Source organism: Ascaphus truei, chromosome 20, assembly GCF_040206685.1.
Source record: "Ascaphus truei isolate aAscTru1 chromosome 20, aAscTru1.hap1, whole genome shotgun sequence".
Classification (NCBI taxonomy): domain Eukaryota; kingdom Metazoa; phylum Chordata; class Amphibia; order Anura; family Ascaphidae; genus Ascaphus; species Ascaphus truei.
This window is the reverse complement of record NC_134502.1, coordinates 11,800,787-11,828,684: the sequence shown is the minus strand read 5'-3', so window position 1 is coordinate 11,828,684 and position 27,898 is coordinate 11,800,787. Positions and strand designations below refer to the sequence as shown.

General features: G+C 62.8%; 1 protein-coding gene across 1 annotated transcript in view; it reads right to left on the bottom strand.

The window, feature by feature from the left end:
* Window positions 1–992: 992 nt before the first annotated feature.
* The window catches only part of PSMB9 (proteasome 20S subunit beta 9), a 42,102-nt gene continuing 15,196 nt past the window's right edge, over window positions 993–27,898 (bottom strand). Inside the window, exons 2-7 of the mRNA XM_075578159.1 lie at window positions 7,811–7,874; window positions 7,196–7,263; window positions 6,549–6,680; window positions 4,226–4,355; window positions 3,393–3,534; window positions 993–1,997 (exon numbers count right to left, since the gene is read on the bottom strand). Coding sequence (XP_075434274.1) covers window positions 1,870–1,997; window positions 3,393–3,534; window positions 4,226–4,355; window positions 6,549–6,680; window positions 7,196–7,263; window positions 7,811–7,861 — 651 coding nt within the window. The 5' untranslated portion in view covers window positions 7,862–7,874 and the 3' untranslated portion in view covers window positions 993–1,869. The remainder of the gene's footprint in view (window positions 1,998–3,392; window positions 3,535–4,225; window positions 4,356–6,548; window positions 6,681–7,195; window positions 7,264–7,810; window positions 7,875–27,898) is intronic.

Sequence of the window (27,898 nt, the reverse complement as noted above, 5' to 3'; positions counted from 1 at the left end):
CCCCACACTCCAAGGACACCCAGCTTCCCCACACTCCAAGGACACCCAGCTTCCCCCGCTCCAAGAGCACCCAGCTTCCCCACACTCCAAGGACACCCAGCTTCCCCCGCTCCAAGAGCACCCAGCTTCCCCACACTCCAAGAGCACCCAGCTTCCCCACACTCCAAGGACACCCAGCTTCCCCCGCTCCAAGAGCACCCAGCTTCCCCACACTCCAAGGACACCCAGCCTCCCCACACTCCAAGAGCACCCAGCTTCCCCCGCTCCAAGAGCATCCAGCTTCCCTCTGCTCCAAGGACACCCAGCTTCCCCACACTCCAAGGACACCCAGCTTCCCCACACTCCAAGAGCACCCAGCTTCCCCCGCTCCAAGAGCACCCAGCTTCCCCACACTCCAAGGACACCCAGCTTCCCCACACTCCAAGGACACCCAGCTTCCCGACACTCCAAGGACACCCAGCTTACCCACACTCCAAGGACACCCAGCTTACCCACACTCCAAGAGCACCCAGCTTCCCCACACTCCAAGGACACCCAGCTTCCCCACACTCCAAGGACACCCAGCTTACCCACACTCCAAGGACACCCAGCTTCCCCACACTCCAAGAGCACCCAGCTTCCCCACACTCCAAGGACACCCAGCTTCCCCACACTCCAAGGACACCCAGCTTCCCCACACTCCAAGGACACCCAGCTTCCCCACACTCCAAGGACACCCAGCTCCCCCACACTCCAAGGACACCCAGCCTCCCCACACTCCAAGGACACCCAGCTTCCCCACACTCCAAGGACACCCAGCTTTTCACACTCCAAGGACACCCAGCTTCAACACACTCCAAGGACACCCAGCTTCCCCAAACTCCAAGGACAGCCAGCTTCCCCACACTCCAAGGACACCCAACTTCCCCACACTCCAAGGACACCCAGCTTCCCCACACTCCAAGGACACCCAGCCACCCCACACTCCAAGGACACCCAGCTTCCCCACACTCCAAGGACACCCAGCTTCCCCACACTCCAAGGACACCCAGCTTCCCCACACTCCAAGGACACCCAGCTTCCCCACACTCCAAGGACACCCAGCTTCCCCCGCTCCAAGAGCCAGCCTCCAGTATCCTTTCTGCTGCTGCCTCTCAGGACCACAGGAGGATTACCCGCCGCTCACGGGGCAGGTAAGGTGCAGGCAGCTCACTGCACTCCCTCTTCCCAGACCGGGATCACTCCCGGGCGGGTTTCCTGGGTCCCGGACCTCTTGCTTGCCCTAGCCAGGCTCGCTGTGGTGCCGCAGGCAGGAGCAGAGCTCCCGCCACGAAGCGCTGACTGCAGAACGTGGTCGTCTGCATCCAGGGGCTAGCGGACTGGCTGATAGTTTGGTCTCCTTTTGTGGGGGGGTAACAAATCATGGGGATGGCACACAAAGGCTGCGCTTATAGTGCCGGCGATGTCGCGGCAAAACAAATGTATTGCCGCCGTCGCGTGCGCTTATAGTAGAAGCGACGCGTGACGGTTTGGTTGCGATCGCTGGAAGCCAAGTGAATTTGAATTTTTCCAGCGATCGCAGCGTGACGTCGCCAACGCGTCGCTGTCGCCGGCACTATAAGCGCAGCCTAAGCCTTTAAAGGTTTGCACACTACAAAGGGCCCTATCCTATAATGCTCAATGTAAGTGTGTGTAAAAGTTTGCACATTAAAAAGGGTAATATAATTAAATGATTCCCCTAAGTAATGGACCATATGACACCAAATGCAATAAAAGAGATGTATTTCTCCGTCTAGCAGACATAGCAATGTATTTGTGTACGTATTTGTGTATTCATGCATGCATGTGCATATATATATATACTAATGCTGTGTACATATACATATATCGTTAAAGGTCGTAAAAGCGAGGGATGCTGTCCCCGGAGATGATGGTGTCTTTAGTCCCGTCCTTGGTAATGGTCACCAGGTACATAACTCCTCCACTTGAGCCATCTCTGTTCATCGCCAGGGACAGAGCTGGAAATAAGCCAGTAACATACATATCATTATAAACTATATATTGGGTTTAAATATATATATATACATACAAGATATGTCCCTCCCCCCGCAGGGTGACACAGACAGAAGGGAGCTATGCGTCTGTCCCTCCCCCTGCAGAGTGACACAGTGACACAGACAGAAAGGATCTATGAGTTTGTCCCTCCCCCTGCAGAGTGACACAGTGACACAGATAGAAAGGATCTTTGAGTTTGTCCCTCCCCCTGCAGAGTGACACAGTGACACAGACAGAAAGGATCTATGAGTTTGTCCCTCCCCCTGCAGAGTGACACAGTGACACAGACAGAAAGGATCTATGAGTTTGTCCCTCCCCCTGCAGGGTGACACAGTGACACAGACAGAAAGGATCTATGAGTTTGTCCCTCCCCCTGCAGGGTGACACAGTGACACAGACAGAAAGGATCTATGAGTGTGTCCCTCCCCCTGCAGGGTGACACAGTGACACAGACAGAAAGGATCTATGAGTTTGTCCCTCCCCCTGCAGAGTGACACAGTGACACAGACAGAAAGGATCTATGAGTTTGTCCCTCCCCCTGCAGAGTGACACAGTGACACAGACAGAAAGGATCTATGAGTTTGTCCCTCCCCTTGCAGAGTGACACAGTGACACAGACAGAAAGGATCTATGAGTTTGTCCCTCCCCCTGCAGGGTGACACAGTGACATAGGCAGAAAGGATCTATGAGTTTGTCCCTCCCCTTGCAGAGTGACACAGTGACACAGACAGAAAGGATCTATGAGTTTGTCCCTCCCCCTGCAGGGTGACACAGTGACATAGGCAGAAAGGATCTATGAGTTTGTCCCTCCCCTTGCAGAGTGACACAGTGACACAGACAGAAAGGATCTATGAGTTTGTCCCTCCCCTTGCAGAGTGACACAGTGACACAGACAGAAAGGATCTATGAGTTTGTCCCTCCCCCCGCAGAGTGACACAGTGACACAGACAGAAGGGAGCTATGATTCTGTCCCTCCCCCCAGAGGGTGACACTGTACGTGACACACACAGATGGTGACACACATTAGGGACTCCTTAGGCCGGGCGTATAGTGCCGTCGATGGCGACAAGACGGGCGACGACACCCGTCGGCGTGGCCGCAGGCGAAAGTTATATTTCGCTGGGCGTCGTCGTCGAGGGTTTCCGGCCATTTGATTGGCTCAAGGGCCGTCACATGAGGCGACAGACCTTGAAAAATCAAATTTTGCCGGCTACCAGTTTTCGCGACGCTGCCGCCGCTCCGTCACATTGTTGCCGTCGCGCTTACTATAAGCACACGCGGCGGTGGCAATGCATTTGTTGTCGGGTGATGCCGCGTCGCCATCGCCGGCACTGTAAGCGCGGCCTTACTCCTCTCACCATGGACAGCGAATCTCTCACACTCCTCCCTGGACATTCCAGGCTTGAAGACAGAATCCACGTAGCCGTAAATATATGTACTGCCGGAGCCGCCAATGGCAAACGGCTGCTGTGTTATCATCCCTCCCAGAGTCCCGTAAACCTGTGCGGGTGAGGCAGAGTGTAAGTGTAATGTGTATCATACAATCTAACTTACACACACTCACTCACCTTCATCCACACTAATCTGCCCCATGCTTCTCTTTTCACTCACATTCACCTATCCCCCCATTACTTCTGACACTCACACTATCCAGTTCACTGTTCTTCCTGTAAGTCACAGTCACCTGTCCCCTGAGACTCCTGTCAGTCACAACCAACTGTCCCCTGCACCTCCTGCCACATACCTATCCCTTGTTCCTCCTGTCACTCACACTCAACTGTCCCCAACTCCTGTCACTATTACTCATCTGCCCTCCAATCTTGCTGTCACTCACTCACCTGTCCCAGTTCCTCCTGTCAATTACATATGTGACCCCATTCCTCGTCACTCACACTCACCTGTCCCCTATTGCTCCTTTCACTCACATGTCCCCCATTCCTCCTGTCAATCACCTGTCCCCTATTCCTTATCCCACTCCCCTGTCCCCATTCCTCTTGTTACTCACACTCCACTATCCCTTGTTCCTCCTGTCACTCAACTGTCCACTGTTCCTCCTGTCACTCACCAGTCCCCCATTCCTCCTGTCACTCAAACTCACCTGTCCCCATGCCTCGTGTCACTCACACTCACCTGCCCCATTCCTACTCTCACTCACACTCACCTTTCTGTTCCTCCTTTCACTCACACTCACCTGTCCCCCGTTCCTCCTGTCCCATCCAGCCACAATGAGATGTGCCACCATCTCCTCCTTATACTTGTAGCTAATCCCTTTCACCAGGTTGGCAGCTGCCAGGACTAAGGGAGCCTCCCCCATCTCTATACTGTGGGGAGAGACAAGGGAGGCACTCAGACTGAGCATTTACAGAGCGTGAGCAGGCACTCAGACTGAGCATATGCAGAGAGAGAGCGAGCGAGCATGCAGACTGAGCAGATCCAGAGAGCGAGCGGGCACTCAGACTGAACATATACAGAGTGTGCGAGCACCCAGACTAAGCATATATAGGAAGTGAGCAGGCACTCAGACTGAGCATATACAGAAAGCGAGCAGGCACTCAGACTCAGATCTCGCACCTGTATATACAGCTATGTTTCAACTAATATACTGTATATATTGCCCCTTTCACTCACATGACCCCCATTCCTCCTGTCACTCACCTGTGGGCCGTTCCTCCTATCACTCACCTGTCCCCTGTTCCTCCTGTCAATCACCTGTCCCCTATTCCTTCTTCCACTCCCCTGTCCCCTGTTCCTCTTGTTACTCACACTCAACTATCCCTTGTATTGGGGGACATTTTTATATGTATTGGGAGTGTGGGGGTATTTTTTATATGTATTGAGGGGTATTTTTATATGCATGGGGGGTATTTTTTATATGTATTGGGGGCGGTGGGGGTATTTTTATATATATTGGGGGTGGGTGTATTTTTTATATCTATTGGGGCGGGGGTAATTTTATATGTATAGGGTATTTTTTTATATGTATTGGGGGGTGGTGGGGGTATTTTTATATGTATTGGGGGGTGGATGTATTTTTTATATGTATTGGGACGGGGTAATTTTACATGTATTGGGGGTGGTGTATTTTTACATGTATTGGGGGGCGGGTGTATTTTTACATGTAAGTACTGTGGGCGTGCAGGCGTATTTTTACATGTATTGGTAGCACAGGTTTATTTTTACATGTATTGGGGGGTGGGTGTATTTGGATGGTTATTTTTGTATGTATTTGGGGTGTCGGGGAGTTGGGATGTATTTTGCGGGGTGGGATTGAGTGAGAGTGGGGTAATTGGCGGAAGTTGGGCGCGAGTGATAGGGGGGGAGGGAGGGAGTGATGAAAAGAGGGAGTAAGAGTGAGACGGAGGGGAGAGAAATACATGGGAAGAGGGGGTCAAATAGAGGGGGCTCGTGCGGTGTCAAATGGGGGGGCTCACAATACCACCGACACCGGGCATGTCGGTGGGGGGTGGAGGGGGGGGGGGGGGGGGGAAGGGGGCTGTGACCGGCCCTGCGCTCCGGCGAGCGCAGAAACGAAAGATTAGGTAAGACACATGCTTCCGCAAGCGTGCGGAAGCGTGCGCGAGCCCCTGCTAAAGCCGCTCTCATTGCGGCTGCAAGGGGCTCACTGCCGAGGAGCAGCGCGCCGAGGAGCAGCGCGCCTCAGCGCCTAAGCGCTGACCATGCCCGAGGCCTTAGATAGGTCTGCAACCCGGCCTTTCAACCATTATCACCTAGCATACAGTGTTCCCACTGCAGCAAGGGATTCTGGGAAATGACATGCAAATGAGCACACGAGTCACCTTTTGCCTGGAATATCCATACACTTATGGAGCCCATATAAGCTAATGCTCGCTGTTCACACAGCTTTAAAAGCACCGCATGGGAATCAGATGCAAAGCCAGGGAAACCATTCACAGACATGTTTCAACCTTAATGGGTATCATCAGTGTGAAGTTGGTTGTGTTGCTGGCTTTGCATTTTCAAGACTGTAGGGTTTACCATCACATTTTAAGTTATGTTATATATATAATCCAAAGAAGCAGCCTGCACACCACTTGCAAGTAGAAAAAATTGCCATAAAGCAATAATAAACCATACGATACCGTTTGAAGCACGAGATCAGGAGACAGCACTCTGGTAAGTTTTATCACAAGTTCTTTGTATTGAAAAAAAGACACATAAACCGACGTTTCGGTCCCCGAATCGTATGGTTTATATGTTTGTGGGTGGGTTTACTGGCTATGCATCTTAACCCAGGCTGTGCTCAAAGCTGTGAACTGCAGCAAGCATAAGCTTATTGGGGACCATGTTAAATGGTTTTGAAGCAAAAGGTGGCGCTGTGTGCTCATTTGCATGTCATTTCCCTGAATCCCTTGCTGCGGTGGAAGCGCTGTGTGCTAGGTGATAATGGTTGAAAGGCAGGGTTTCACACACACACACACACACACACACACACACACACACACACACACACACACACACACACACACACACACACACACACAGCTATCTCTCACCTGTGTACCTCCATATGATAATGTACCATATCAGCCACAGCTTGTGCATCAGCAGCGGAGCCGGACAGGGCACAGTAGATCTTCTCGTGTACGGGGGCCAGCTTATTAAACACGCGATTCACCACCGAGTCTCTGGGGGGAGAGAGACATGGGCATCACAGGCTTTCTCCTTCTTACACTCGAGAGAGACCCCCAAAATATACACACAGAGAACCCCTGGGATTACAAACAAAGTCCCTTACATACAGGGACCCCCAATTACACACAGGGACAGTACCAGACCGACACACAGTCACACATAGACCCCCGGACAGTACCAGACACGCAGATCCTGCCATACTGAGACCCTCCCCAATTACATACAGGGACAGTACTGTACACACATACTCACACATAGACCCCCAGAAACACAGAAAAGTCACAAAGAGACCCCTCAATTACATACAGGGACAGTACTGTACACACATACTCACACATAGACCCCCAGAAACACAGAAAAGTCACAAAGAGACCCCCCAATTACACACAGGGACAGTACTAGAAAGACATTAAAAAAAATACAGACAAAATACAGACAGGTTAATACCAGAGAATCCAATTTTACCCCCCCCCCCCCCCGCGCCCCCCCCCCCCAAGAAATAACTTACCCAGCAGATACCCGTGAATCTGAGCCCACCACGACCCCTCCATTAAACGCCACGGCAATGATGGTGGTCTGGGGGGAGAGAAGGGTAATTAGGGTCTCTGTATTTAATACAGGGATTGTTGGTAACGCACAGATAACGATGAATATAACGCTTATTAGCGTGACCAGAAGTTATCGCCTTGTTATCTTTGCATTACCTCACTATATTAAACAGGTGCATGGTAAATTTCCTCTTCCCTGTGTTATTATCCGTCTCTCTTCCTCCCTGTCTCGCCCTTTGCAGAATATACAGTACCCCTCTCTCTTCTATCACTCCATCTCCATTCTCTCTCTCCTCTTTTCCACCCTATACAGTGCATTTCTCTCTCTCGCCCCTTCCTTCCCCACTTTATACAGTCTCTCTCTCCCTTTCCCACCCACAGAATATCTCCCTCTCTCCTATCCCCTTTATACTGCCATTCCGTCTCCTCCCTTCATTTCTCTGTTGCAGAAATGTTATGCTTCTCGCTCTCTCACAACTTATGCTTCTCTATCTCCCTCTAGCCCCCTCTCTTTCTCGCCCTGCCCTTCCCCATCTCCCATGTCCCCCTCTCCTACACCCATCTGCCTTTCTTACCCCTGTGGAGACCTCACAAGAGGAGTTATAAGGGTCCCCAGAACCAGGCATTTTGTTCTTCTCTCTGCAAACAGAAGTAAAAGTGAAACAAACTGTGATACACTAAACCAGCGTCATGACTCAGTATCTGTGTGTGTGTGTGTGTGTGTGTGTGTACAGCCCCCCCCCCCCCCCCCCCCACACACACACACACACAGACACACAGACAAATAGGGGAAGGGGGGGGAGGAAAGAAGGGGGGGTGGGAGGAAAGAAGGGGGGGAGGAAAGAAGGGGGGGCAGGAAAGAAAGGGGGGGAGGAAAGAAGGGGGAGGGCAGGAAAGAAGGGGGGGAAAGAGAAAAGGGGGGGTAGGAGAAAAGGGGGGGGGCAGGGGGGCAGGAGAGAAGGGGGGCAGGAGAAAAGGGGGGCGGAGAAAAGGGGGGCAGGAGAGAAGGGGGGCAGGAGAGAAGGGGGGGGCAGGAGAGAAGGGGGGGCAGGAGAGAAGGGGGGGACAGGAGAGAAGGGGGGGGGGGCAGGAGAGAAGTGGGGGCAGGAGAGAAGGGGGGGGAGGAGAGAAGGGGGGGCAGGAGAGAGGAGGAGGCAGGAGAGAGGGGGGGAGGCAGGAGAGAGGGGGGGGCAGGAGAGAGGAGGGGCAGCAGAGAAGGGGGGACAGGAGAGAAGGGGGGGACAGGAGAGAAGGGGGGCAGGAGAGAAGGGGGGCAGGAGAGAAGGGGGGGCAGGAGAGAAGGGGGGCATGAGAGAAGGGGGGGACAGGAGAGAAGGGGGGACAGGAGAGAAGTGGGGACGGAGAGAGGGGGGGCAGGAGAGGGGGGGCAGGAGAGAGGGGGGGGCAGGAGAGAGGGGGGGGGCAGGAGAGAAGGGGGGGCAGGAGAGAAGGGGGGGGGCAGAGAGAGGAGGAGGCAGGAGAGAGGGGGGAGGCAGGAGGAGAAGGGGGGGCAGGAGAGAAGGGGGCAGGAGAGAAGGGGGGGACAGTAGAGAAGGTGGGGCAGGAGAGAAGGGGGGGCAGGAGAGAAGGGGGGACAGGAGAGAAGGGGGGCAGGAGAGAGGGGCGGGCAGGAGAGAGGGGGGCAGGAGAGGGGGGGGCAGGAGAGAGGGGGGGCAGGAGAGAAGGGGGGCAGGAGAGAAGGGGGGGACAGGAGAGAAGGGGGGGCAGGAAAGAAGGGGGAGCAGGAGAGAGGGGGGGGCAGGGAGAGAGGGGGGGCAGGAGAGAGGGGGGGGGGCAGGAGAGAGGGGGGCAGGAGAGAGAGGGGGGGCAGGAGAAGGGGGCAGGAAAGAAGGGGGGCAGGAAAGAAGGGGGCATGAGAGAGGGGGGCAGGAGAAAGGGGGGGCATGAGAGAGGGGGGGCAGGAGAGAAGGGGGCAGGAAAGAGGGGGGGGGCAGGAGAGAGGGGGGGCAGGAGAGAAGGGGGGGCAGGAGAAAAAGTGGGGGGGCAGGAGAGAAGGGGGGGCAGGAGAGAAAGGGGGGGGCAGGAGAGAGGGGGGCAGGAGAGAGGGGGGCATGGAGAGAAGGGGGGACAGGAGAGAAGGGGGGCAGGAGAGAGGGGGCAGGAGAGGGGGGGCAGGAGAGAGGGGCAGAGAGGGGGGGCAGGAGAGAGGGGCAGGAGAGGGGGGGGCAGGAGAGAGGGGCAGGAGAGGGGGGGCAGAGAATGAAGGAAGAGAGAAAGACAGAAGGAGAGGGGGGGCAGGAGAGGGGGCAGGAGAGAGGGGCAGGAGAAAATGGGGGGGGGCAGGAGAAAATGGGGGGGGGGGGGCAGAAGAAAAGGGGGGGGGCAGGAGAGGAGGGGGGGCAGGAGAGAAAGGGGGCAGGAGATAAGGGGGGGCAGGAGATAAGGGGGGGGCAAGAGATAAGGGGGGGCAGGAGATAAGAGGGGGCAAGAGATAAGGGGGGGCAGGAGAGAAGGGGGGGCAGAAGAGAAGGGGGGGCAGGGAGAGAAGGGGGGGCAGGAGAGAGAATGGGGGGGGCAGGAGAGAATGGAGGGGCAGGAGAGAAGGGGGGCAGGAGAGAAGGGGGGCAGCAGAGAATGGGGGCAGGAGAGAATGGGGGGGGCAGGAGAGAATGGGGGGGCAGGAGAGAAGGGGGGCAGGAGAGAATGGGGAGGGGGGCAGGAGAGAATGGGGGGCAGGAGAGAGGGGGTGCAGGAGAGAAAGGGGGCAGGAGAGAATGGGGGGGGCAGGAGAGAATGGGGGGGGCAGGAGAGAATGGGGGGGCAGGACAGAAAGGGGTGGCAGGAGAGAAGGGGGGGCAGGAGAGAATGGGGGGGCAGGAGAGAATTGGGGGGCAGGAGAGAATGGGGGGGACAGAAGGGGGGGGCAGGAGAGAAGGGGGGCAGGAGAGAGGGGGTGCAGGAGAGAGGGGGGGCAGGAGAGAAGGGGGGGGGGGGGGGGTCAGGAGAGAAGGGGGGGACAGGAGAGAAGGGGGGCAGGAGAGAGGGGGTCAGGAGAGAGGGAGGGTCAGGAGAGAAGGGGGAAGTCAGGAGAGAAGGGGAAGTCTGGAGAGAAGGGGGAAGTCTGGAGAGAAGGGGGAAGTCAGGAGAGAGGGGGGGGCAGGAGAGAAGGGGGGCAGGAGAGAAGAGGGGGCAGGAGAGAAGGGGGGCAGGAGAGAAGGGGGGGCAGGAGAGAGGGGTGGGCAGGAGAGAGGGGGGCAGGAGAGAGGGGGGGCAGGAGAGAGGGGGGGGCAGGAGAGAGGGGGCAGGAGAGAGGGGGGGGGCAGGAGAGAAGGGGGGGCAAGAGAGAAGGGGGCAGGAGAGAAGGGGGCAGGAGAGAAGGGGGGGGACAAGAGAAAAGGGGGGGGCAGGAGAGAAGGGGGCAGGAGAATAGTGGGGGCAGGAGAGAGGGGTGGCAGGAGAGAAGGGAGGGACAGGAGAGAAGGGGGGCAGGAGAGAAGGGGGGACAGGAGAGAAGGGGGGGTAGGTGAGAAGGGGGGGGCAGGAGAGAAGGGGGGGCAGGAGAGAAGGGGGGCAGGAGAGAAGGGGGGGCAGCAGAGAATGGGGGCAGGAGAGAATGGGGGGGGCAGGAGAGAATGGGGGGCAGGAGAGAAGGGGGGCAGGAGAGAATGGGGAGGGGGGCAGGAGAGAATGGGGGGCAGGAGAGAGGGGGGTGCAGAGAGAAAGGGGGGCAGGAGAGAATGGGGGGGGCAGGAGAGAATGGGGGGGGGGCAGGAGAGAATGGGGGGGCAGGACAGAAGGGGTGGGCAGGAGAGAAGGGGGGGGCAGGAGAGAATGGGGGGGCAGGAGAGAATTGGGGGGCAGGAGAGAATGGGGGGGGACAGAAGGGGGGGCAGGAGAGAAGGGGGGGCAGGAGAGAGGGGGTGCAGGAGAGAGAGGGGGGCAGGAGAAGAGGGGGGGGTCAGGAGAGAAGGGGGGGACAGGAGAGAAGGGGGGGGCAGGAGAGAAGGGGGGTCAGGAGAGAAGGGAGGTCAGGAGAGAAGGGGGAAGTCAGGAGAGAAGGGGAAAGTCTGGAGGAGAAGGGGAAGTCTGGAGAGAAGGGGGGAAGTCAGGATGAGAGGGGGGGGGGCAGGAGAGAAGGGGGGCAGGAGAGAAGAGGGGGCAGGAGAGAAGGGGGGCAGGAGAGAAGGGGGCAGGAGAGAGGGGTGGGCAGGAGAGAGGGGGGCAGGAGAGAGGGGGGCAGGAGAGAAGGGGGGGGCAAGAGAGAAGGGGGCAGGAGAGAAGGGGGGCAGGAGAGAAGGGGGGACAAGAGAAAAGGGGGGGCAGGAGAGAAGGGGGCAGGAGAATAGTGGGGCAGGAGAGAGGGGGTGGCAGGAGAGAAGGGAGGGACAGGAGAGAAGGGGGGCAGGAGAGAATGGGGGGACAGGAGAGAAGGGGGGGTAGGTGAGAAGGGGGGGGGCAGGAGAGAAGGGGGGGCAGGAGAGAAGGGGGGGCAGTAGAGAAGTTGGGGCAGGAGAGAAGGGGGGGCAGGAGAGAAGGGGGCAGGAGAGAAGGGGGGCAGGAGAGAAGGGGGGCAGGGGAGAGGGTGGTGGGGCAGGAGTGATGGGGGGGAAGGAGAGAAGGAGGAGAAGTGGGGCAGGAGAGAAGGGGGGGCAGGAGAGAAGGGGGGGCAGGGAGAGAAGGGGGGGCAGGAGAGAAGGGGTGGCAGGAGAGAAGGGGGGCAGGAGAGAAGGGGGGACAGGAGAGAAGGGGGGGCAGGAGAGAAGGGGGGCAGGAGAGGGGGGGCAGGAGAGAGGGGGGGCAGGAGAGAAGGGGGGCAGGAAAGAAGGGGGGGACAGGAGAGAAGGGGGATCAGGGAGGGGGGGGCAGGAGAGAGGGGGGGCATGAGAGAGGGGGGCAGGAGGAGAAGGGGGCAGGAAAGAAGGGGGGCAGGAAAGAAGGGGGTAGGAGAGAGGGGGGCAGGAGAAAGGGGGGCATGAGAGAGGGGGGCAGGAGAGAAGGGGGCAGGAAAGAAGGGGGTCAGGAGAGAGGGGGGGCAGGAAGAGAAGGGGGGGGCAGGAGAAAAGGTGGTGGGGCAGGAGAGAAGGGGGGCAGGAGAGAGGGGGGGGCAGGAGAGAAGGGGGGGCAGGAGAGAAGGGGGGCAGGAGAGAGGTTCAGGAGAGGGGGGGCAGGAGAGGAGGGAAGGCAGGAGAGAGGGGGGCAGGAGAAAATGGGGGGGGCAGAAGAAATGGGGGGGCAGGAGAGGAGGGGGGGCAGGAGAGAAAGGGGGGCAGGAGAGAAGGGGGGCAGGAGAGAAGGGGGGCAGGAGATAAGGGGGGAGCAGGAGATAAGGGGGGCAGGAGAGAAGGGGGGGCAGAAGAGAAGGGGGGGCAGGAGAGAATGGGGGGGGCAGGAGAGAATGGGGGGGCAGGAGAGAATGGAGTGGCAGGAGAGAAGGGGGGCAGGAGAGAAGGGAGGCAGCAGAGAATGGGGGCAGGAGAGAATGGGGGGGCAGGAGAGAATGGGGGGCAGGAGAGAAGGGGGGCAGGAGAGAATGGGGAGGGGGGCAGGAGAGAATGGGGGGGCAGGAGAGAATGGGGGGCAGGAGAGAAGGGGTGCAGGAGAGAAAGGGGGGCAGGAGAGAATGGGGGGGGCAGGAGAGAATGGGGGGCAGGAGAGAATGGGGGGGCAGGACAGAAGGGGTGGGCAGGAGAGAAGGGGGGGGGCAGGAGAGAATGGGGGGGCAGGAGAGAATGGGGGGGCAGGAGAGAATGGGGGGGGCAGGAGAGAATGGGGGGGGAGGACAGAAGGGGGGGCAGGAGAGAAGGGGGGCAGGAAGAGAGGGGGTGCAGGAGAGAGGGGGGGGCAGGAGAGAAGGGGGAGGTCAGGAGAGAAGGGGGGACAGGAGAGAAGGGGGGCAGGAGAGAAGGGGGGGTCAGGAGAGAAGGGGGGGGTCAGGAGAGTAGGGGGAAGTCAGGAGAGAAGGGGAAGTCTGGAGAGAAGGGGGAAGTCAGGAGAGAGGGGGGGGCAGGAGAGAAGGGGGGCAGGAGAGAAGGGGGGCAGGAGAGAAGGTGGGGGCAGGAGAGAAGGGGGGCAGGAGAGAGGGGTGGGCAGGAGAGAGGGGGGGGGCAGGAGAGAGGGGGGCAGGAGAGAGGGGGGCAGGAGAGAGGGGGGGGCAGGAGAGAGGGGGGCAGGAGAGAGGGGGGGGGCAGGAGAGAAGGGGGGGCAAGAGAGAAGGGGGGCAGGAGAGAAGGGGGCAGGAGAGAAGGGGGGGACAAGAGAAAAGGGGGGGCAGGAGAGAAGGGGGCAGGAGAATAGGGGGGCAGGAGAGAGGGGTGGCAGGAGAGAAGGGAGGACAGGAGAGAAGGGGGGCAGGAGAGAAGGGGGGACAGGAGAGAAGGGGGGGGTAGGTGAGAAGGGGGAGGCAGGAGAGAGGGGGGGGCAGGAGAGAAGGGGGGGGCAGGAGAGAAGTTGGGGCAGGAGAGAAGGGGGGGCAGGAGAGATGGGGCAGGAGTGATGGGGGGAAGGAGAGAAGGAGAGAAGGGGGGGGGCAGGAGAGAAGGGGGGCAGGAGAGAAGGGGGCAGGGCAGGAAGGGTGGTGGGGCAGGAGAGATGGGGGGGGAGGAGAGAAGGGGGGGCAGGAGAGAAGGGGGGGCAGGAAAGAAGGGGGGGCAGGAGAGAAGGGGAGCAGGAGAGAAGGGGGGGCAGGAGAGAAGGGGGGCAGGAGAGAAGGGGGGGCAGGAGAGAAGGGGAGGAGGAGAGAAGGGAGAGAAGGGGGGCACGAGAGAAGGGGGGGCAGGAGAGAATGGGGGGGCAGGAGAGAAGGGTGGGGCAGGAGGGATGGGGGGGCAGGAGAGAAGGAGGGCAGGAGAGATGGGGGACAGGAGAGAAGGGGGGGCAGGATATAAGGGGATCAGGAGAGAAGGGGGGGCAGGAGAGAAGGGGGGGCAGGAGAGAAGGGGGGACAGGAGAGTAGGGGGGGCAGGAGAGAAGGGGGGCAGGAGAGAAGGGGGCAGGAGAGAAGGGGGCAGGAGAGAAGGAGGCAGGAAAGAAGGGGGGCAGGAGAGAAGAGTGGGGCAGGAGAGAAGGGGGACAGGAGAGAAGGGGGGGCAGGAGAGAACAGGGGGGGCAGGTGAGAAGGGGGGGCAGGAGAGAAGGGGGGCAGGAGAGAAGGGGGGGCAGGAGAGAAGGGGGGGAGGAGAGAAGGGAGAGAAGGGGGGCACGAGAGAAGGGGGGCAGGAGAGAATGGGGGGGCAGGAGAGAAGGATGGGGCAGGAGGGATGGGGGGGCAGGAGAGAAGGAGGGCAGGAGAGATGGGGGACAGGAGAGAAGGGGGGGCAGGATAGAAGGGGGGCAGGAGAGAAGGGGGGGCAGGAGAGAAGGGGGGACAGGAGAGTAGGGGGGGCAGGAGAGAAGGGGGGCAGGAGAGAAGGGGGCAGGAGAGAAGGGGGCAGGAGAGAAGGAGGCAGGAAAGAAGGGGGGGCAGGAGAGAAGAGTGGGGCAGGAGAGAAGGGGGACAGGAGAGAAGGGGGGGCAGGAGAGAACGGGGGGGGCAGGTGAGAAGGGGGGGCAGGAGAGAAGGGGGGCAGGAGAGAAGGGGGGCAGGAGAGAAGGGGGCAGGAGAGAAGGGGGGCAGGAGAGAAGGGGGTCAGGAGAGAGGGGGGCAGGAGAGAAGGGAGAGAAGGGGGGGCAGGAGAGAAGGGGGGGGCAGGAGAGAAGGGGGGGAGCAGGAGGGATGGGGGGATAGGAGAGAAGGGGGCAGGAGAGAGGGGGGGCAGGAGAGAAGGGGGGGGCAGGAGAGAAGGGGGGGCAGGAGAGAAGTGGGGGCAGGAGAGAAGTGGGGGCAGGAGAGAAGGGGGGACAGGAGAGAAGGGGGGCAGGAGAGAAGGGGGGGCAGGAGAGAAGAGGGGGCAGGAGAGAAGGGAGGGCAGGAGAGAAGGGGGGCAGGAGAGAAGGGGGCAGGAGAGAAGGGGCAGGAGAGAAGGGGGCAGGAGAGAAGGGGGGGCAGGAGAGAGGGAGGGGCTGGAGAGAAGGTGGGGCAGGAGAGAAGATGGGGCAGGAGAAAAGGGGGGGACAGGAGAGAAGGGGGGGACAGGACAGAAGGGGGGGCAGGAGAGAAGGGGGGGGCAGGAGAGAAGTGGGGGCAGGAGATAAGGGGGGCAGGAGAGAGGGGGGCAGGAGAGAAGGGGGGCAGGAGAGAAGGGGGGCAGGAGAGAAGGGGGGCAGGAGAGAAGGGGGGCAGGAGAGAAGGGGCAGGAGAGAAGGGGGCAGGAGAGAAGGTGGGCAGGAGAGAAGGGGGGGGCAGGAGAGAGGGAGGGGCAGGAGAAAAGGTGGGGCAGGAGAGAAGATGGGGCAGGAGAAAAGGGGGGGGACAGGAGAGAAGGGGGGGACAGGACAGAAGGGGGGGCAGGAGATAAGGGGGGCAGGAGAGAGGGGGGCAGGAGAGAAGGGGGGCAGGAGAGAAGGGGGGCAGGAGAGAAGGGGGGCAGGAGAGAAGGGGGGCAGGAGAGAAGGGGGGCAGGAGAGAAGGGGGGGCAGGAGAGAATGGGGGGTGGCAGGAGAGAAGGGGGGGCAGGAGGGATGGGGGGGCAGGAGAGAAGGGGGGCAGGAGAGAGGGGGGCAGGAGAGAAGGGGGGGCAGGAGAGAAGGGGGGTAGGAGAGAAGGGGGGCAGGAGAGAAGGGGGGCAGGAGAGAAGGGGGCAGGAGAGAAGGGGGGCAGGAGAGCGGGAGGGGCAGGAGAGAGGGAGGGGCAGGAGAGAAGGTGGGGCAGGAGAGAAGGGGGGCAGGAGAGAGGGGGGGCAGGAGAGAAGGGGGGCAGGAGAAAAGGGGGGGCAGGAGAAAAGGGGGGGGCAGGAGAGAAGGGGGGCAGGAGAGAAGGGGGGCAGGAGAGAAGGGGGGAGGAGAGAAGGGGGGACAGGAGAGAAGGGGGGGGCAGGAGAGAAGGGGGGGGGCAGGAGAGACGGGGGGCAGAAGAGAAGGGGGGGCAGGAGAGAAGGGGACAGGAGAGAAGGGGGCAGGACAGAAGGGGGGGCAGGAGAGAAGTGGGGGCAGGAGAGAGGGAGGGGCAGGAGAGAAGGTGGGGCAGGAGAGAAGGGGGGGCAGGAGAGAAGGGGGGACAGGAGAGAAGGGGGCAGGAGAGAAGTGGGGGCAGGAGAGAAAAGGGGGCAGGAGAGAAGGTGGGCAGGAGAGAAAGGGGGGCAGGAGAGAAGGGGGGCAGGAGAGAAGGGGGGGCAGGAGAGAAGGGGGGCAGGAGAGAAGGGGGGGCAGGAGAGAAGGGGGGCAGGAGAGAGGGGGGGCAGGAGAGAAGGGGGGGCAGGAGAGAAGGGGGGCAGGAGAGAAGGGGGGGCAGGAGAGAAGGGGGCAGGAGAGAAGGGGGGGCAGGAGAGAAGGGGGGGCAGGAGAGAGGATGGGGCAGGAGAGAGGGAGGGGCAGGAAAGAAGGGGGGGACAGGAGAGAAGGGGGGGGGACAGGAGAGAACGGGGGGCAGGAGAGAAGGGGGGCAGGAGAGATGGGGGGGAGGAAAGAAGGGGGGGCAGGAGAGAAGGGGGGCAGGAGAGAAGGGGGGGTAGGAGAGAAGGGGGGCAGGAGAGAGAGGGCAGGAGAGAAGGGTGAGAAGGGGAGGCAGGAGAGAAGGGGGGCAGGAGAGAATGCGGGGGCAGGAGAGAAGGGGGGGCAGGAGGGATGGGGGGGCAGGAGAGAAGGGGGCAGGAGAGAGGGGGGGCAGGAGAGAAGGGGGGGCAGGAGAGAAGGGGGGATGAGGGAAGGGGGGACAGGAGAGAAGGGGGGGCAGGAGAGATGGGGGGCAGGAGAGAAGGGGGCAGGAGAGAAGGGGGGCAGGAGAGAAGGGGCAGGGGAGGAGAGAAGGGGGGGCAGGAGAGAAGGGGGGCAGGAGAGAGGGAGGGGCAGGAGAGAAGGTGGGGCAGGAGAGAAGGTGGGGCAGAAGAGAAGTGGGGGACAGGAGAGAAGGGGTGGCAGGAGAGAGGGAGGGCAGGAGAGAAGGTGGGGCAGAAGAGAAGTGGGGGACAGGAGAGAAGGGGGTGGCAGGAGAGAGGGAGGGCAGTAGAGAAGGTGGGGCAGGAGAGAGGGGGGCAGGAGAGAAGGGGGGCAGGAAAGAAGGGGGGGCAGGAAAGAAGGGGGGCAGGAGAGAAGGGGGGCAGGAGAGAAGGGGGACAGGATAGAAGGGGGGGCAGGAGAGAAGGGGGGCGCAGGAGAGAAGGGGAGGCAGGAGAGAAGGGGGGGCAGGAGAGAAGGGGGCAGGAGAGAATGGGAGGGGCAAGAGAGAATGGGGGGGCAGGAGAGAAGGGGGGCAGGAGAGAAGGAGGAGCAGAAGAGAAGGGGGGGCAGGAGAGAAGGGGGGTGGGACAGGAGAGAAGGGGGGGAAGGAGAGAAGGACAGAAGGAGGGAGCAGGAGAGAAGGGGGGGCAGGAGAGCAGGGGGGAAGGAGAGAAGGGGGGGCAGGAGAGAAGGAGGTGCAGGAGAGGAGGGGGGCAGGAGTGAAGGGGGGGAGGAGAGAAGGGGGGCAGGAGAGAAAGGGGACAGGAGAGAAGGGGGCAGGAGAGAAGGGGGGGCAGGAGAGAAGGGGGAGTCAGGACAGAAGGGGGGCAGGAAAGAGGGGGGGGGCAGGAGAGAAGGGGGGCAGGAGAGAGGGGGTTCAGGAGAGAAGAGGGGGCAGGAGAGAAGGGGGGACAGGAGAGAAGGGGGGCAGGTGAGAAGGGGGGGCAGGAGAGAAGTTGGGGCAGGAGAGAAGGGGGGGCAGGGGAGAAGGGTGGTGGGGCAGGAAGGAAGAGAGATTGGGGGGAAGGAGAGAAGGAGAAAAGGGGGGGGCAGCAGAGAAGGGGGGGAGGAGAGAAGGGGGGGCAGGAGAAAAGGGGGGGGAAGGAGAGAAGGAGAGAAGGGGGGCAGGAGACAAGGGGGTGCAGAAGAGAATGGGGGGGCAGGACAGAAGGGGGGCAGGAGAGAATGGGAGGGCAGGAGAGAATGGGGGGGGGGCAGGAGAGAATGGGGGGGGGGCAGGAGAGAATGGGGGGTTAGGACAGAAGGGAGGGCAGGAGAGAAGTTGGGGCAGGAGAGAGGGGGTGCAGGAGAGAGGGGGGCAGGAGAGAAGGGGGGCAGGAGAGAAGGGGGGGTCATGAGAGAAGGGGGGGGACAGGAGAGAAAGGGGGGTCAGGAGAGAAGGGGGAAGTCAGGAGAGAAGGGGGAAGTCAGGAGAGAAGGGGGAAGTCAGGAGAGAGGGGGGGCAGGAGAGAAGGGGGGGCAGGAGAGAAGATGGGGCAGGAGAGAAGGGGGGGCAGGTGAGAAGGGGAGGCAGGAGAGAGGGGGGGCAGGAGAGAGGGGGGGCAGGAGAGAGGGGGGCAGGAGAGAGGGGGGGCAGGAGAGAAGGGGAGGCAGGAGAGAAGGGGGGCAGGAGAGAAGGGGGGCAGGAGAGAAAGGGGGGGCAGGAGAATAGGGGGGCAGGAGAGAGGGGTGGCAGGAGAGAAGGGAGGGACAGGAGAGAAGGGGGCAGGAGAGAAGGGGGGACAGGAGAGAAAGGGGGGGGCAGAAGAGATGGGGGCAGGAGAATAGGGGGGCAGGAGAGAGGGGTGGCAGGAGAGAAGGGAGGGACAGGAGAGAAGGGGGCAGGAGAGAAGGGGGGACAGGAGAGAAGGGGGGGCAGGTGAGAAGGGGGAGGCAGGAGAGAGGGGGGGGCAGGAAAGAGGGGGGCAGGAGAGAAGGGGGGGGCAGGAGAGAAGGGGGGGGACAGGAGAGAAGGGGGGGCAGGAGAGAAGGAGGGGCAGGAGTGAAGGGGGGCAGGAGAGAATGGGGGGGCAAGAGAGAAAGGGGGCAGGAGAGAAGGGGGGCAGGAGAGAAGGGGGGGCAGGAGAGAAGGGGGGCAGGAGAGAGGGGGTCAGGAGAGAAGAGGGGGCAGGAGAGAAGGGGGGGGGTAGGAGAGTAGGGGGGCAGGAGAGAAGGGGGGCAGGAGAGAAGGGGGGCAGGAGAGAAGTGGGGGCAGGGGAGAAGGGTGGTGGGGCAGGAGAGATGGGGGGGAAGGAGAGAAGGGGGGGCAGGTGAGAAGGGGGGGGGCAGGAGAGAAGGGGGGCAGGAGAGAAGGGGGGCAGGGGAGAAGGGTGGTGGGGCAGGAGAGATGGAGGGGAGGAGAGAAGGAGAGAAGGGGGGGGGGGCAGCAGAGAAGGGGGGCAGGAGAGAAGGGGGCAGGAGAGAGGGGGGCAGGAGAGAAGGGGGGCAGGAGAGAAGGGGGGGAGGAGAGAATGGGGGGACAGGAGAGAAGGGGGCAGGAGAGAAGGGGGGGGAGGAGAGAAGGGGGGACAGGAGAGAAGGGGGGCAGGAGAGAAGGGGGGCAGGAGAGAAGGGGGACAGGAGAGAAGGGGGGACAGGAGAGAATGGGGGCAGGAGAGAAGGGGGGGGCAGGAGAGAAGGGGGGCAGGAGAGAAGGGGGCAGGAGAGAAGGGGGGGCAGGAGAGAAGGGGACAGGAGAGAAGGGGCAGGACAGAAGGGGGAGCAGGAGAGAAGTGGGGGCAGGAGAGAGGGAGGGGCAGGAGAGAAGGTGGGGCAGGAGAGAAGGGGGGACAGGAGAGAAGGGGGCAGGAGAGAAGGGGGCAGGAGAGAAGTGGGGGCAGGAGATAAGGGGGGCAGGAGAGAAAAGGGTGCAGGAAAGAAGGGGGGGTAGGAGAGAAGGGGGTCAGGAGAGAAGGGGGGCAGGAGAGAAGGGGGGGCAGGAGAGAAGGGGGAGAAGGGGGGCAGGAGAGAAGGGGGGGCAGGAGAGTAGGGGGGCAGGAGAGAAGGGGGGGCAGGAGAGAAGTGGGGGCAGGGGAGAAGGGTGGTGGGGCAGGAGAGATGGGGGGAAGGAGAGAAGGGGGGGCAGGAGAGAAGGGGTGGCAGGAGATAAGGGGGGCAGGGGAGAAGGGTGGTGGGGCAGGAGAGATGGAGGGGAGGAGAGAAGGAGAGAAGGGGGGGGGCAGCAGAGAAGGGGGGGCAGGAGAGAAGGGGGCAGGAGAGAGGGGGGCAGGAGAGAAGGGGGGCAGGAGAGAAGGGGGGAGGAGAGAAGGGGGGACAGGAGAGAAGGGGGCAGGAGAGAAGGGGGGAGGAGAGAAGGGGTGACAGGAGAGAAGGGGGGCAGGAGAGAAGGGGGCAGGAGAGAAGGGGGCAGGAGAGAAGGGGGACAGGAGAGAAGGGGGGACAGGAGAGAAGGGGGAGGCAGGAGAGAAGGGGGGCAGGAGAGAAGGGGGGGCAGGAGAGAAGGGGGGGCAGGAGAGAAGGGGACAGGAGAGAAGGGGACAGGAGAGAAGGGGCAGGACAGAAGGGGGGACAGGAGAGAAGTGGGGGCAGGAGAGAGGGAGGGGCAGGAGAGAAGGTGGGGCAGGAGAGAAGTGGGGGCAGGAGAGAAGGGGGCAGGAGAGAAGGGGGTCAGGAGAGAAGGGGGGGCAGGAGAGAAGGGGGGGGCAGGAGAGAAGGGGGGGGCAGGAGGGATGGGGGGGCAGGAGAGAAGGGGGGCAGGAGAGAGGGGGGGACAGGATAGAAGGGGGGCCGGAGAGAAGGGGGGGCAGGAGAGAAGGGGGGCAGGAGAGAAGGGGGCAGGAGAGAAGGGGGGCAGGAGAGAAGGGGGCAGGACAGAAGGGGGGGCAGGAGAGAAGGGGGGGCAGGAGAGAGGGAGGGGCAGGAGAGAGGGAGGGGCAGGAGAGAAGGTGGGGCAGGAGAGAAGGGGGGGGGGCAGGAGAGAAGGGGGGGACAGGAGAGAACGGGGGGGCAGGTGAGAAGGGGGGGTAGGAGAGAAGGGGAGGCAGGAGAGAAGTTGGGACAGGAGAGTGGGGGGGCAGGAGAGAGGGGGGGCAGGAGAGAAGGGGGGCATGAGAGAAGGGGGGCAGGAGAGAAGGGGGGCAGGAGAGAAGGGGGGGCAGGAGGGAAGGGGGGGCAAAAGGGAAGGGGGGCAGGAGAGAAGGGGGGCAGGAGAGAAGGGGGGGAGGAGAGAAGGGAGGCAGGAGAGAAGGGGGGGCAGGAGAGAAGGGGGCAGGAGAGAAGGGGGCAGGAGAGAAGGGGGCAGGAGAGAAGGGGGGCAGGAGAGAAGGGGGGCAGGAGAGAAGGGGGGCATGAGAGAAGGGGGGCAGGAGAAAAGGGGGGCATCAGAGAGGGGGGCAGAAGAGACGGGAGAGTAGGGGGGGCAGGAGAGAAGGGGGGAGGCAGGAGAGAATGGGGGGGCAGGAGAGAAGGGGGGCAGGAGAGAGGGGGGCAGGAGAGAAGGGGGGCAGGAGAGAAGGGGGGCAGGAGAGAAGGGGGGGCAGGAGTGAAGGGGGGCAGGAGAGAAGGGGGCAGGACAGAAGGTGGGGCAGGAGAGAAGGGGGCAGGAGAGAGAGGGTCAGGAGAGAGGGGGGGCAGGAGAGAAGGGGGGGCAGGAGAGAAGGGGTGGGCAGGAGAGAGGGGGCAGGAGAGAAGGGGGCCAGAGAGAAGGGGGGGAGGAGAGAAGGGGGGACAGGAGAGAAGGGGGGGGCAGGAGAGATGGGGGGGCAGGAGAGAAGGGGGGCAGGAGAGAAGGGGGGCAGGAGAGAAGGGGGCAGGACAGAAGGGAGGGCAGGAGAGAAGAGGGGGCAGGAGAGAGGGTGGGGCAGGAGAGAAGGTGGGGCAGGAGAGAAGGTGGGGCAGGAGAGAAGGGGGGGCAGGAGAGATTGGGGGGGCAGGAGAGAAGGGGGGGCAGGAGGGATGGGGGGCAGGATGGATGGGGGGCATTAGAGAAGGGGTGCATGAGAGAGGGGGGGCAGGAGAGAAGGGGGGGCAGGAGAGAAGGGGGGACAGGAGAGAAGGGGGGGGGCAGGAGAGAAGGGGGGGCAGGAGAGAAGGGGGGCAGGAGAGAAGGGGGGCAGGAGAGAAGGGGGGCAGGAGAGAAGGTGGGGCAGGAGAGAAGGGGGGACAGGAGATAAGGGGGGGACAGGAGAGAAGGGGGGGCAGGAGAGAGGGGGGGGCAGGAGAGAAGGGGGGCAGGGGGGAAGGGTGGTGGGGCAGGAGAGAAGGGAGAAGGAGAGAAGGGAGAAGGAGAGAAGGAGAGAAGGGGGGGCAGGAGAGAAGGGGGGGCAGGAGAGAAGGGGGGCAGGAGAGAAGGGGGGCAGGGGAAAAGGGTGGTGGGGCAGGAGAGATGGGGGGGGAGGAGAGAAGGAGAGAAGGGGGGCAGCAGAGAAGGGGGGGAGAGAAGGGGTTGGCAGGAGAAAATGGGGGTGGCAGGAGAAAAGGGGGGGAAGGAGAGAAGGAGAGAAGGGGGGCAAGAGAGAAGGGGGGAAGGAGAGAAGGGGGGAAGGGGGGGGCAGGAGAGAAGGGAAGGCAGGAGAGATTGGGGGGCAGGAGAGAAGGGGGACAGGAGATAAGGGGGGTTGGCAGGAGAGAAGGGGGGCAGGAGAGAAGGGGGAAGCAGGAGTGAAGGGGGGCAGGAGAGAAGGGGGCAGGAGAGAAGGGGGCAGTAGAGAAGGGGGGGCAGGAGAGAAGGGGGGGCAGGAGAGAAGGGGGCAGGAGCGAAGAGGGGGCAGGAGAGAAGGGGGGGGCAGGAGAGAAGGGGGGCAGGAGAGAAGGGGGGGCAGGAGAGAAGGGGGGGAAGGAGAGATGTGGGGCAGGTTAGAAGGGGGGCAGGAGAGAGGGGGCAGGTGAGAAGGGGGGCAGGAGAGAAGGGGGCAGGAGAGATGGGGGGCAGGAGAGAATGGGGGCAGGAGAGAATGGGGGCAGGAGAGAAGGGGGGGACAGGAGAGAAGGGGGGACAGGAGAGAAGAGGGAGGGGGCAGGTGAGAAGGGGAGGCAGGAGAGAGGGGGGCAGGAGAGAGGGGGGGGGCAGGAGAGAAGGGGAGGCAGGAGAGAAGTTGGGACAGGAGAGTGGGGGGGCAGGAGAGAGGGGGGGCAGGAGAGAAGGGGGGCATGAGAGAAGGGGGGGGCAGGAGAGAAGGGGGGCAGGAGATAAGGGGGGCAGGAGAGAAGGGGGGGCAGGAGGGAAGGGGGGGCAAAAGGGAAGGGGGGAAGGAGAGAAGGGGGGCAGGAGAGAAGGGGGGGAGGAGAGAAGGGGGGGCAGGAGAGAACGGGGTGCAGGAGAGAAGGCGGCAGGAGATAAGGGGGGCAGGAGAGAAGGGGGGGCGGGAGAGAAGGGGGGCAGGAGAGAAGGGGGGCATGAGAGAAGGGGGGGCAGGAGAAAAGGGGGGCATGATAGAGGGGGGCAGGAGAGACGGGAGAGTAGGGGGGCAGGAGAGAAGGGGGGAGGCAGGAGAGAATGGGGGGGGGGGCAGGAGATAAGGGGGGGCAGGAGAGAGGGGGGCAGGAGAGCAGGGGGGCAGAAGAGAAGGGGGGGCAGGAGAGAAGGGGGGCAGGGGAGAAGGGGGGGTAGGAGAGAAAGGGGCAGGAGAGAGGGGGCAGGAGAGAAGGGGGGCAGGAGAGAAGGGGGGCAGGAGAGATGGGGGGCAGGAGAGAAGGGGGGGCAGGAGAGAATGGGGGTGGGGCAGGAGAGAAGGGGGGCAGGAGGGATGGGGGGGCAAGAGAGAAGGGGGGCAGGAGAGAGGGGGGCAGGAGAGAAGGGAGAGAAGGGGGGGGCAGGAGAGAAGGGGGGGGGGCAGGAGAGAAGGGGGGAGCAGGAGAGAGGGGGGGCAGGAGAGAAGGGGGGCAGGAGAGAAGTGGGGGCAGGAGAGAAGGGGGGGACAGGAGAGAAGGGGGGCAGGAGAGAAGGGGGGGCAGGAGAGAAGAGGGGGCAGGAGAGAAGAGGGGGCAGGAGAGAAGGGAGGGCAGGAGAGAAGGGGGGCAGGAAAGAAGGGGGGCAGGAGAGAAGGGGGCAGGAGAGAAGGGGCAGGAGAGAAGGGGGCAGGAGAGAAGGTGGGCAGGAGAGAAGGTGGGCAGGAGAGAAGGGGGGCAGGAGAGAGGGAGGGTCAGGAGAGAAGGTGGGGCAGGAGAGAAGATGGGGCAGGAGAAAAGGGGGGGGACAGGAGAGAAGGGGGGGACAGGACAGAAGGGGGGGCAGGAGAGAAGGGGGTGGCAGGAGAGAAGTGGGGGCAGGAGATAAGGGGGGCAGGAGAGAGGGGGCAGGAGAGAAGGGGGGCAGGAGAGAAGGGGGGCAGGAGAGAAGGGGCAGGAGAGAAGGGGGCAGGAGAGAAGGTGGGCAGGAGAGAAGGGGGGGCAGGAGAGAGGGAGGGGCAGGAGAGAAGGTGGGGCAGGAGAGAAGATGGGGCAGGAGAAAAGGGGGGGGACAGGAGAGAAGGGGGGGCAGGAGAGAAGGGGGGGGCAGGAGAGAAGTGGGGGCAGGAGATAAGGGGGGCAGGAGAGAGGGGGGCAGGAGAGAAGGGGGGCAGGAGAGAAGGGGGGCAGGAGAGATGGGGCAGGAGAGAGGGAGAGAAGGGGGGCAGGAGAGAAGGGGGGCAGGAGAGAATGGGGGGGGGCAGGAGAGAAGGGGGGGCAGGAGGGATGGGGGGGGGCAGGAGAGAAGGGGGGGCAGGAGAGAGGGGGGCAGGAGGGAAGAGGGGGGCAGGAGAGAAGGGGGGCAGGAGAGAAGGGGGGCAGGAGAGAAGGGGGCAGGAGAGAAGGGGGGCAGGAGAGCGGGAGGGGCAGGAGAGAGGGAGGGGCAGGAGAGAAGGTGGGGCAGGAGGAAGGGGGGCAGGAGAGAGGGGGGGCAGGAGAGAAGGGGGGGGCAGGAGAGAAGGGTGTTAGGAGAAAAGGGGGGGGCAGGAGAGAAGGGGGGCAGGAGAGAAGGGGGCAGGAGAGAAGGGGGGAAGAGAGAAGGGGGGACAGGAGAGAAGGGAAGGGGCAGGAGAGAAGGGGGGGCAGGAGAGAAGGGGGCAGAAGAGAAGGGGGGCAGGAGAGAAGGGGACAGGAGAGAAGGGGGCAGTACAGAAGGGGGGGCAGGAGAGAAGTGGGGGCAGGAGAGAGGGAGGGGCAGGAGAGAAGGTGGGGCAGGAGAGAAGGGGGGGCAGGAGAGAAGGGGGGGACAGGAGAGAAGGGGGCAGGAGAGAAGTGGGGGCAGGAGATAAGGGGGGCAGGAGAGAAAAGGGGGCAGGAGAGAAGGGGGGCAGGAGAGAAGGGGGGGCTGGAGAGAAGGGGGGCAGGAGAGAAGGGGGGCAGGAGAGACGGGGGGCAGGAGAGAAGGGAGAGAAGGGGGGCAGGAGAGAAGGGGGGGCAGGAGAGATGGGGGGCAGGAGAGAAGGGGGCAGGAGAGAGGGGGGGCAGGAGAGAAGGGGGGCCGGAGAGAAGGGGGAGCAGGAGAGAAGGGGGGACAGGAGAGAAGGGGGGCAGGAGAGAGGGGGGGCAGGAGAGAATGGGGCAGGAGAGAAGGGGGCAGGACAGAAAGGGGGGGCAGGAGAGAAGGGGGGCAGGAGAGAGGGAGTGGCAGGAGAGAGGCAGGGGCAGGAAAGAAGGTGGGGCAGGAGAGAAGGTGGGGCAGGAAAGAAGGGGGGGACAGGAGAGAAGGGGGGGGACAGGAGAGAACGGGGGGCAGGAGAGAAGGGGGGGCAGGAGAGATGGGGGGGAGGAGAGAAGGGGGGCAGGAGAGAAGGGGTGCAGGAGAGAAGGGGGGGCAGGAGAGAAGGGGGGCAGGAGAGAGGGGGCAGGAGAGAAGGGTGAGAAGGGGAGGCAGGAGAGAAGGGGGGCAGGAGAGAATGCGGGGGCAGGAGAGAAGGGGGGGCAGGAGGGATGGGGGGGCAGGAGAGAAGGGGGCAGGAGAGAGGGGGGGCAGGAGAGAAGGGGGGCAGGAGAGAAGGGGGGCAGGAGAGAAGGGGGGCAGGAGAGAAGGGGCAGGAGAGAAGGGGGGGCAGGAGAGAAGGGGGGCAGGAGAGAGGGAGGGGCAGGAGAGAAGGTGGGGCAGGAGAGAAGGTGGGGCAGAAGAGAAGTGGGGGACAGGAGAGAAGGGGTGGCAGGAGAGAGGGATGGGCAGGAGAGAAGGTGGGGCAGGAGAGAAGGGGGGCAGGAGAGAAGTGGGGACAGGAGATAAGGGGGGCAGGAGAGAGGGGGGCAGGAGAGAAGGGGGACCAGAAGAGAAGGGGGGGGCAGGAGAGAAGGGGGGTGCGGCAGGAGAGAAGGGGGGATGAGAGAAGGACAGAAGGAGGGAGCAGGAGAGAAGGGGGGGAGGAAAGAAGGGGGGGAGGAGAGAAGGGGGGGAGGAGAGAAGGGGGGGCAGGAGAGAAGGAGGGGCAGGAGAGGAGGGGGGCAGGAGTGAAGGGGGGGAGAAGAGAAGGGGGGCAGGAGAGAAAGGGGGCAGGAGAGAAGGGGGGCCAGGAGAGAAGGGGGGAGTCAGGACAGAAGGGGGGAGTCAGGACAGAAGGGGGGGCAGGAAAGAGGGGGGGCAGGAGAGAAGGGGGGCAGGAGAGAGGGGGTTCAGGAGAGAAGAGGGGGCAGGAGAGAAGGGGGGACAGGAGAGAAGGGGGGGCAGGTGAGAAGGGGGGGCAGGAGAGAAATTGGGGCAGGAGAGAAGGGGGGGGGCAGGAGAGAAGGGGGGCAGGAGAGAAGGGGGGCAGGAGAGAAGGGGGGGCAGGAGAGAAGTAGGGGCAGGAGTGAAGGGGGGGCAGGGGAGAAGGGTGGTGGGGCAGGAGAGATGGGGGGGAAGGAGAGAAGGAGAAAAGGGGGGGCAGCAGAGAAGGGGGGAGAGAAGAGAAGGGGGGCAGGAGAAAAGGGGGGGGGAAGGAGAGAAGGAGAGAAGGGGGGCAGGAGACAAGGGGGTGCAGAAGAGAAGGGAGGGGCAGGAGAGAAGGGGGGCAGGAGAGAAGGGGGGAAGGCGAGAAGGAGAGAATGGGGGGGCAGGACAGAAGGGGGGCAGGAGAGAAGGGGGGGTTAGGACAGAAGGGAGGGCAGGAGAGAAGGGGGGGTCAGGAGAGAAGGGGGGGTCATGAGAGAAGGGGGGGACAGAAGAGAAGGGGGGGGGACAGAAGAGAGGGGGTGCAGGAGAGAGGGGGGCAGGAGAGAAGGGGGGGACAGGAGAGAAGTGGGGGCAGGAGAGAAGGGGGGTCAGGAGAGAAGGGGGAAGTCAGGAGAGAAGGGGGAAGTCAGGAGAGAGGGGGGGGCAGGAGAGAAGGGGGGGCAGGAGAGAAGATGGGGCAGGAGAGAAGGGGGGGCAGGTGAGAAGGGGGGGCTGGAGAGAGGGGGGGCAGGAGAGAGGGGGGGCAGGAGAGAGGGGGGCAGGAGAGAGGGGGGACAGGAGAGAAGGGGAGGCAGGAGAGAAGGGGGGCAGGAGAGAAGGGGGGCAGGAGAGAAAGGGGGGGCAGAAGAGAAGGGGGCAGGAGAATAGGGGGGCAGGAGAGAGGGGTGGCAGGAGAGAAGGGAGGGACAGGAGAGAAGGGGGCAGGAGAGAAGGGGGGACAGGAGAGAAGGGGGGCAGGTGAGAAGGGGGAGGCAGGAGAGAGGGGGGGCAGGAGAGAGGGGGGCAGGAGAGAAGGGGGGGCAGGAGAGAAGGGGGGGACAGGAGAGAAGGGGGGCAGGAGAGAAGGAGGGGCAGGAGAGGAGGGGGGCAGGAGTGAAGGGGGGCAGGAGAGAAGGGGGGGGCAAGAGAGAAAGGGGGCAGGAGAGAAGGGGGGCAGGAGAGAAGGGGGGGCAGGAGAGAAGGGGGGCAGGAGAGAGGGGGGCAGGAGAGAAGAGGGGGCAGGAGAGAAGGGGGGGGGGGTAGGAGAGTAGGGGGGCAGGAGAGAAGGGGGGGCAGGAGAGAAGGGGGGCAGGAGAGAAGTGGGGGCAGGGGAGAAGGGTGGTGGGGCAGGAGAGATGGGGGGAAGGAGAGAAGGGGGGGCAGGTGAGAAGGGGGGGGC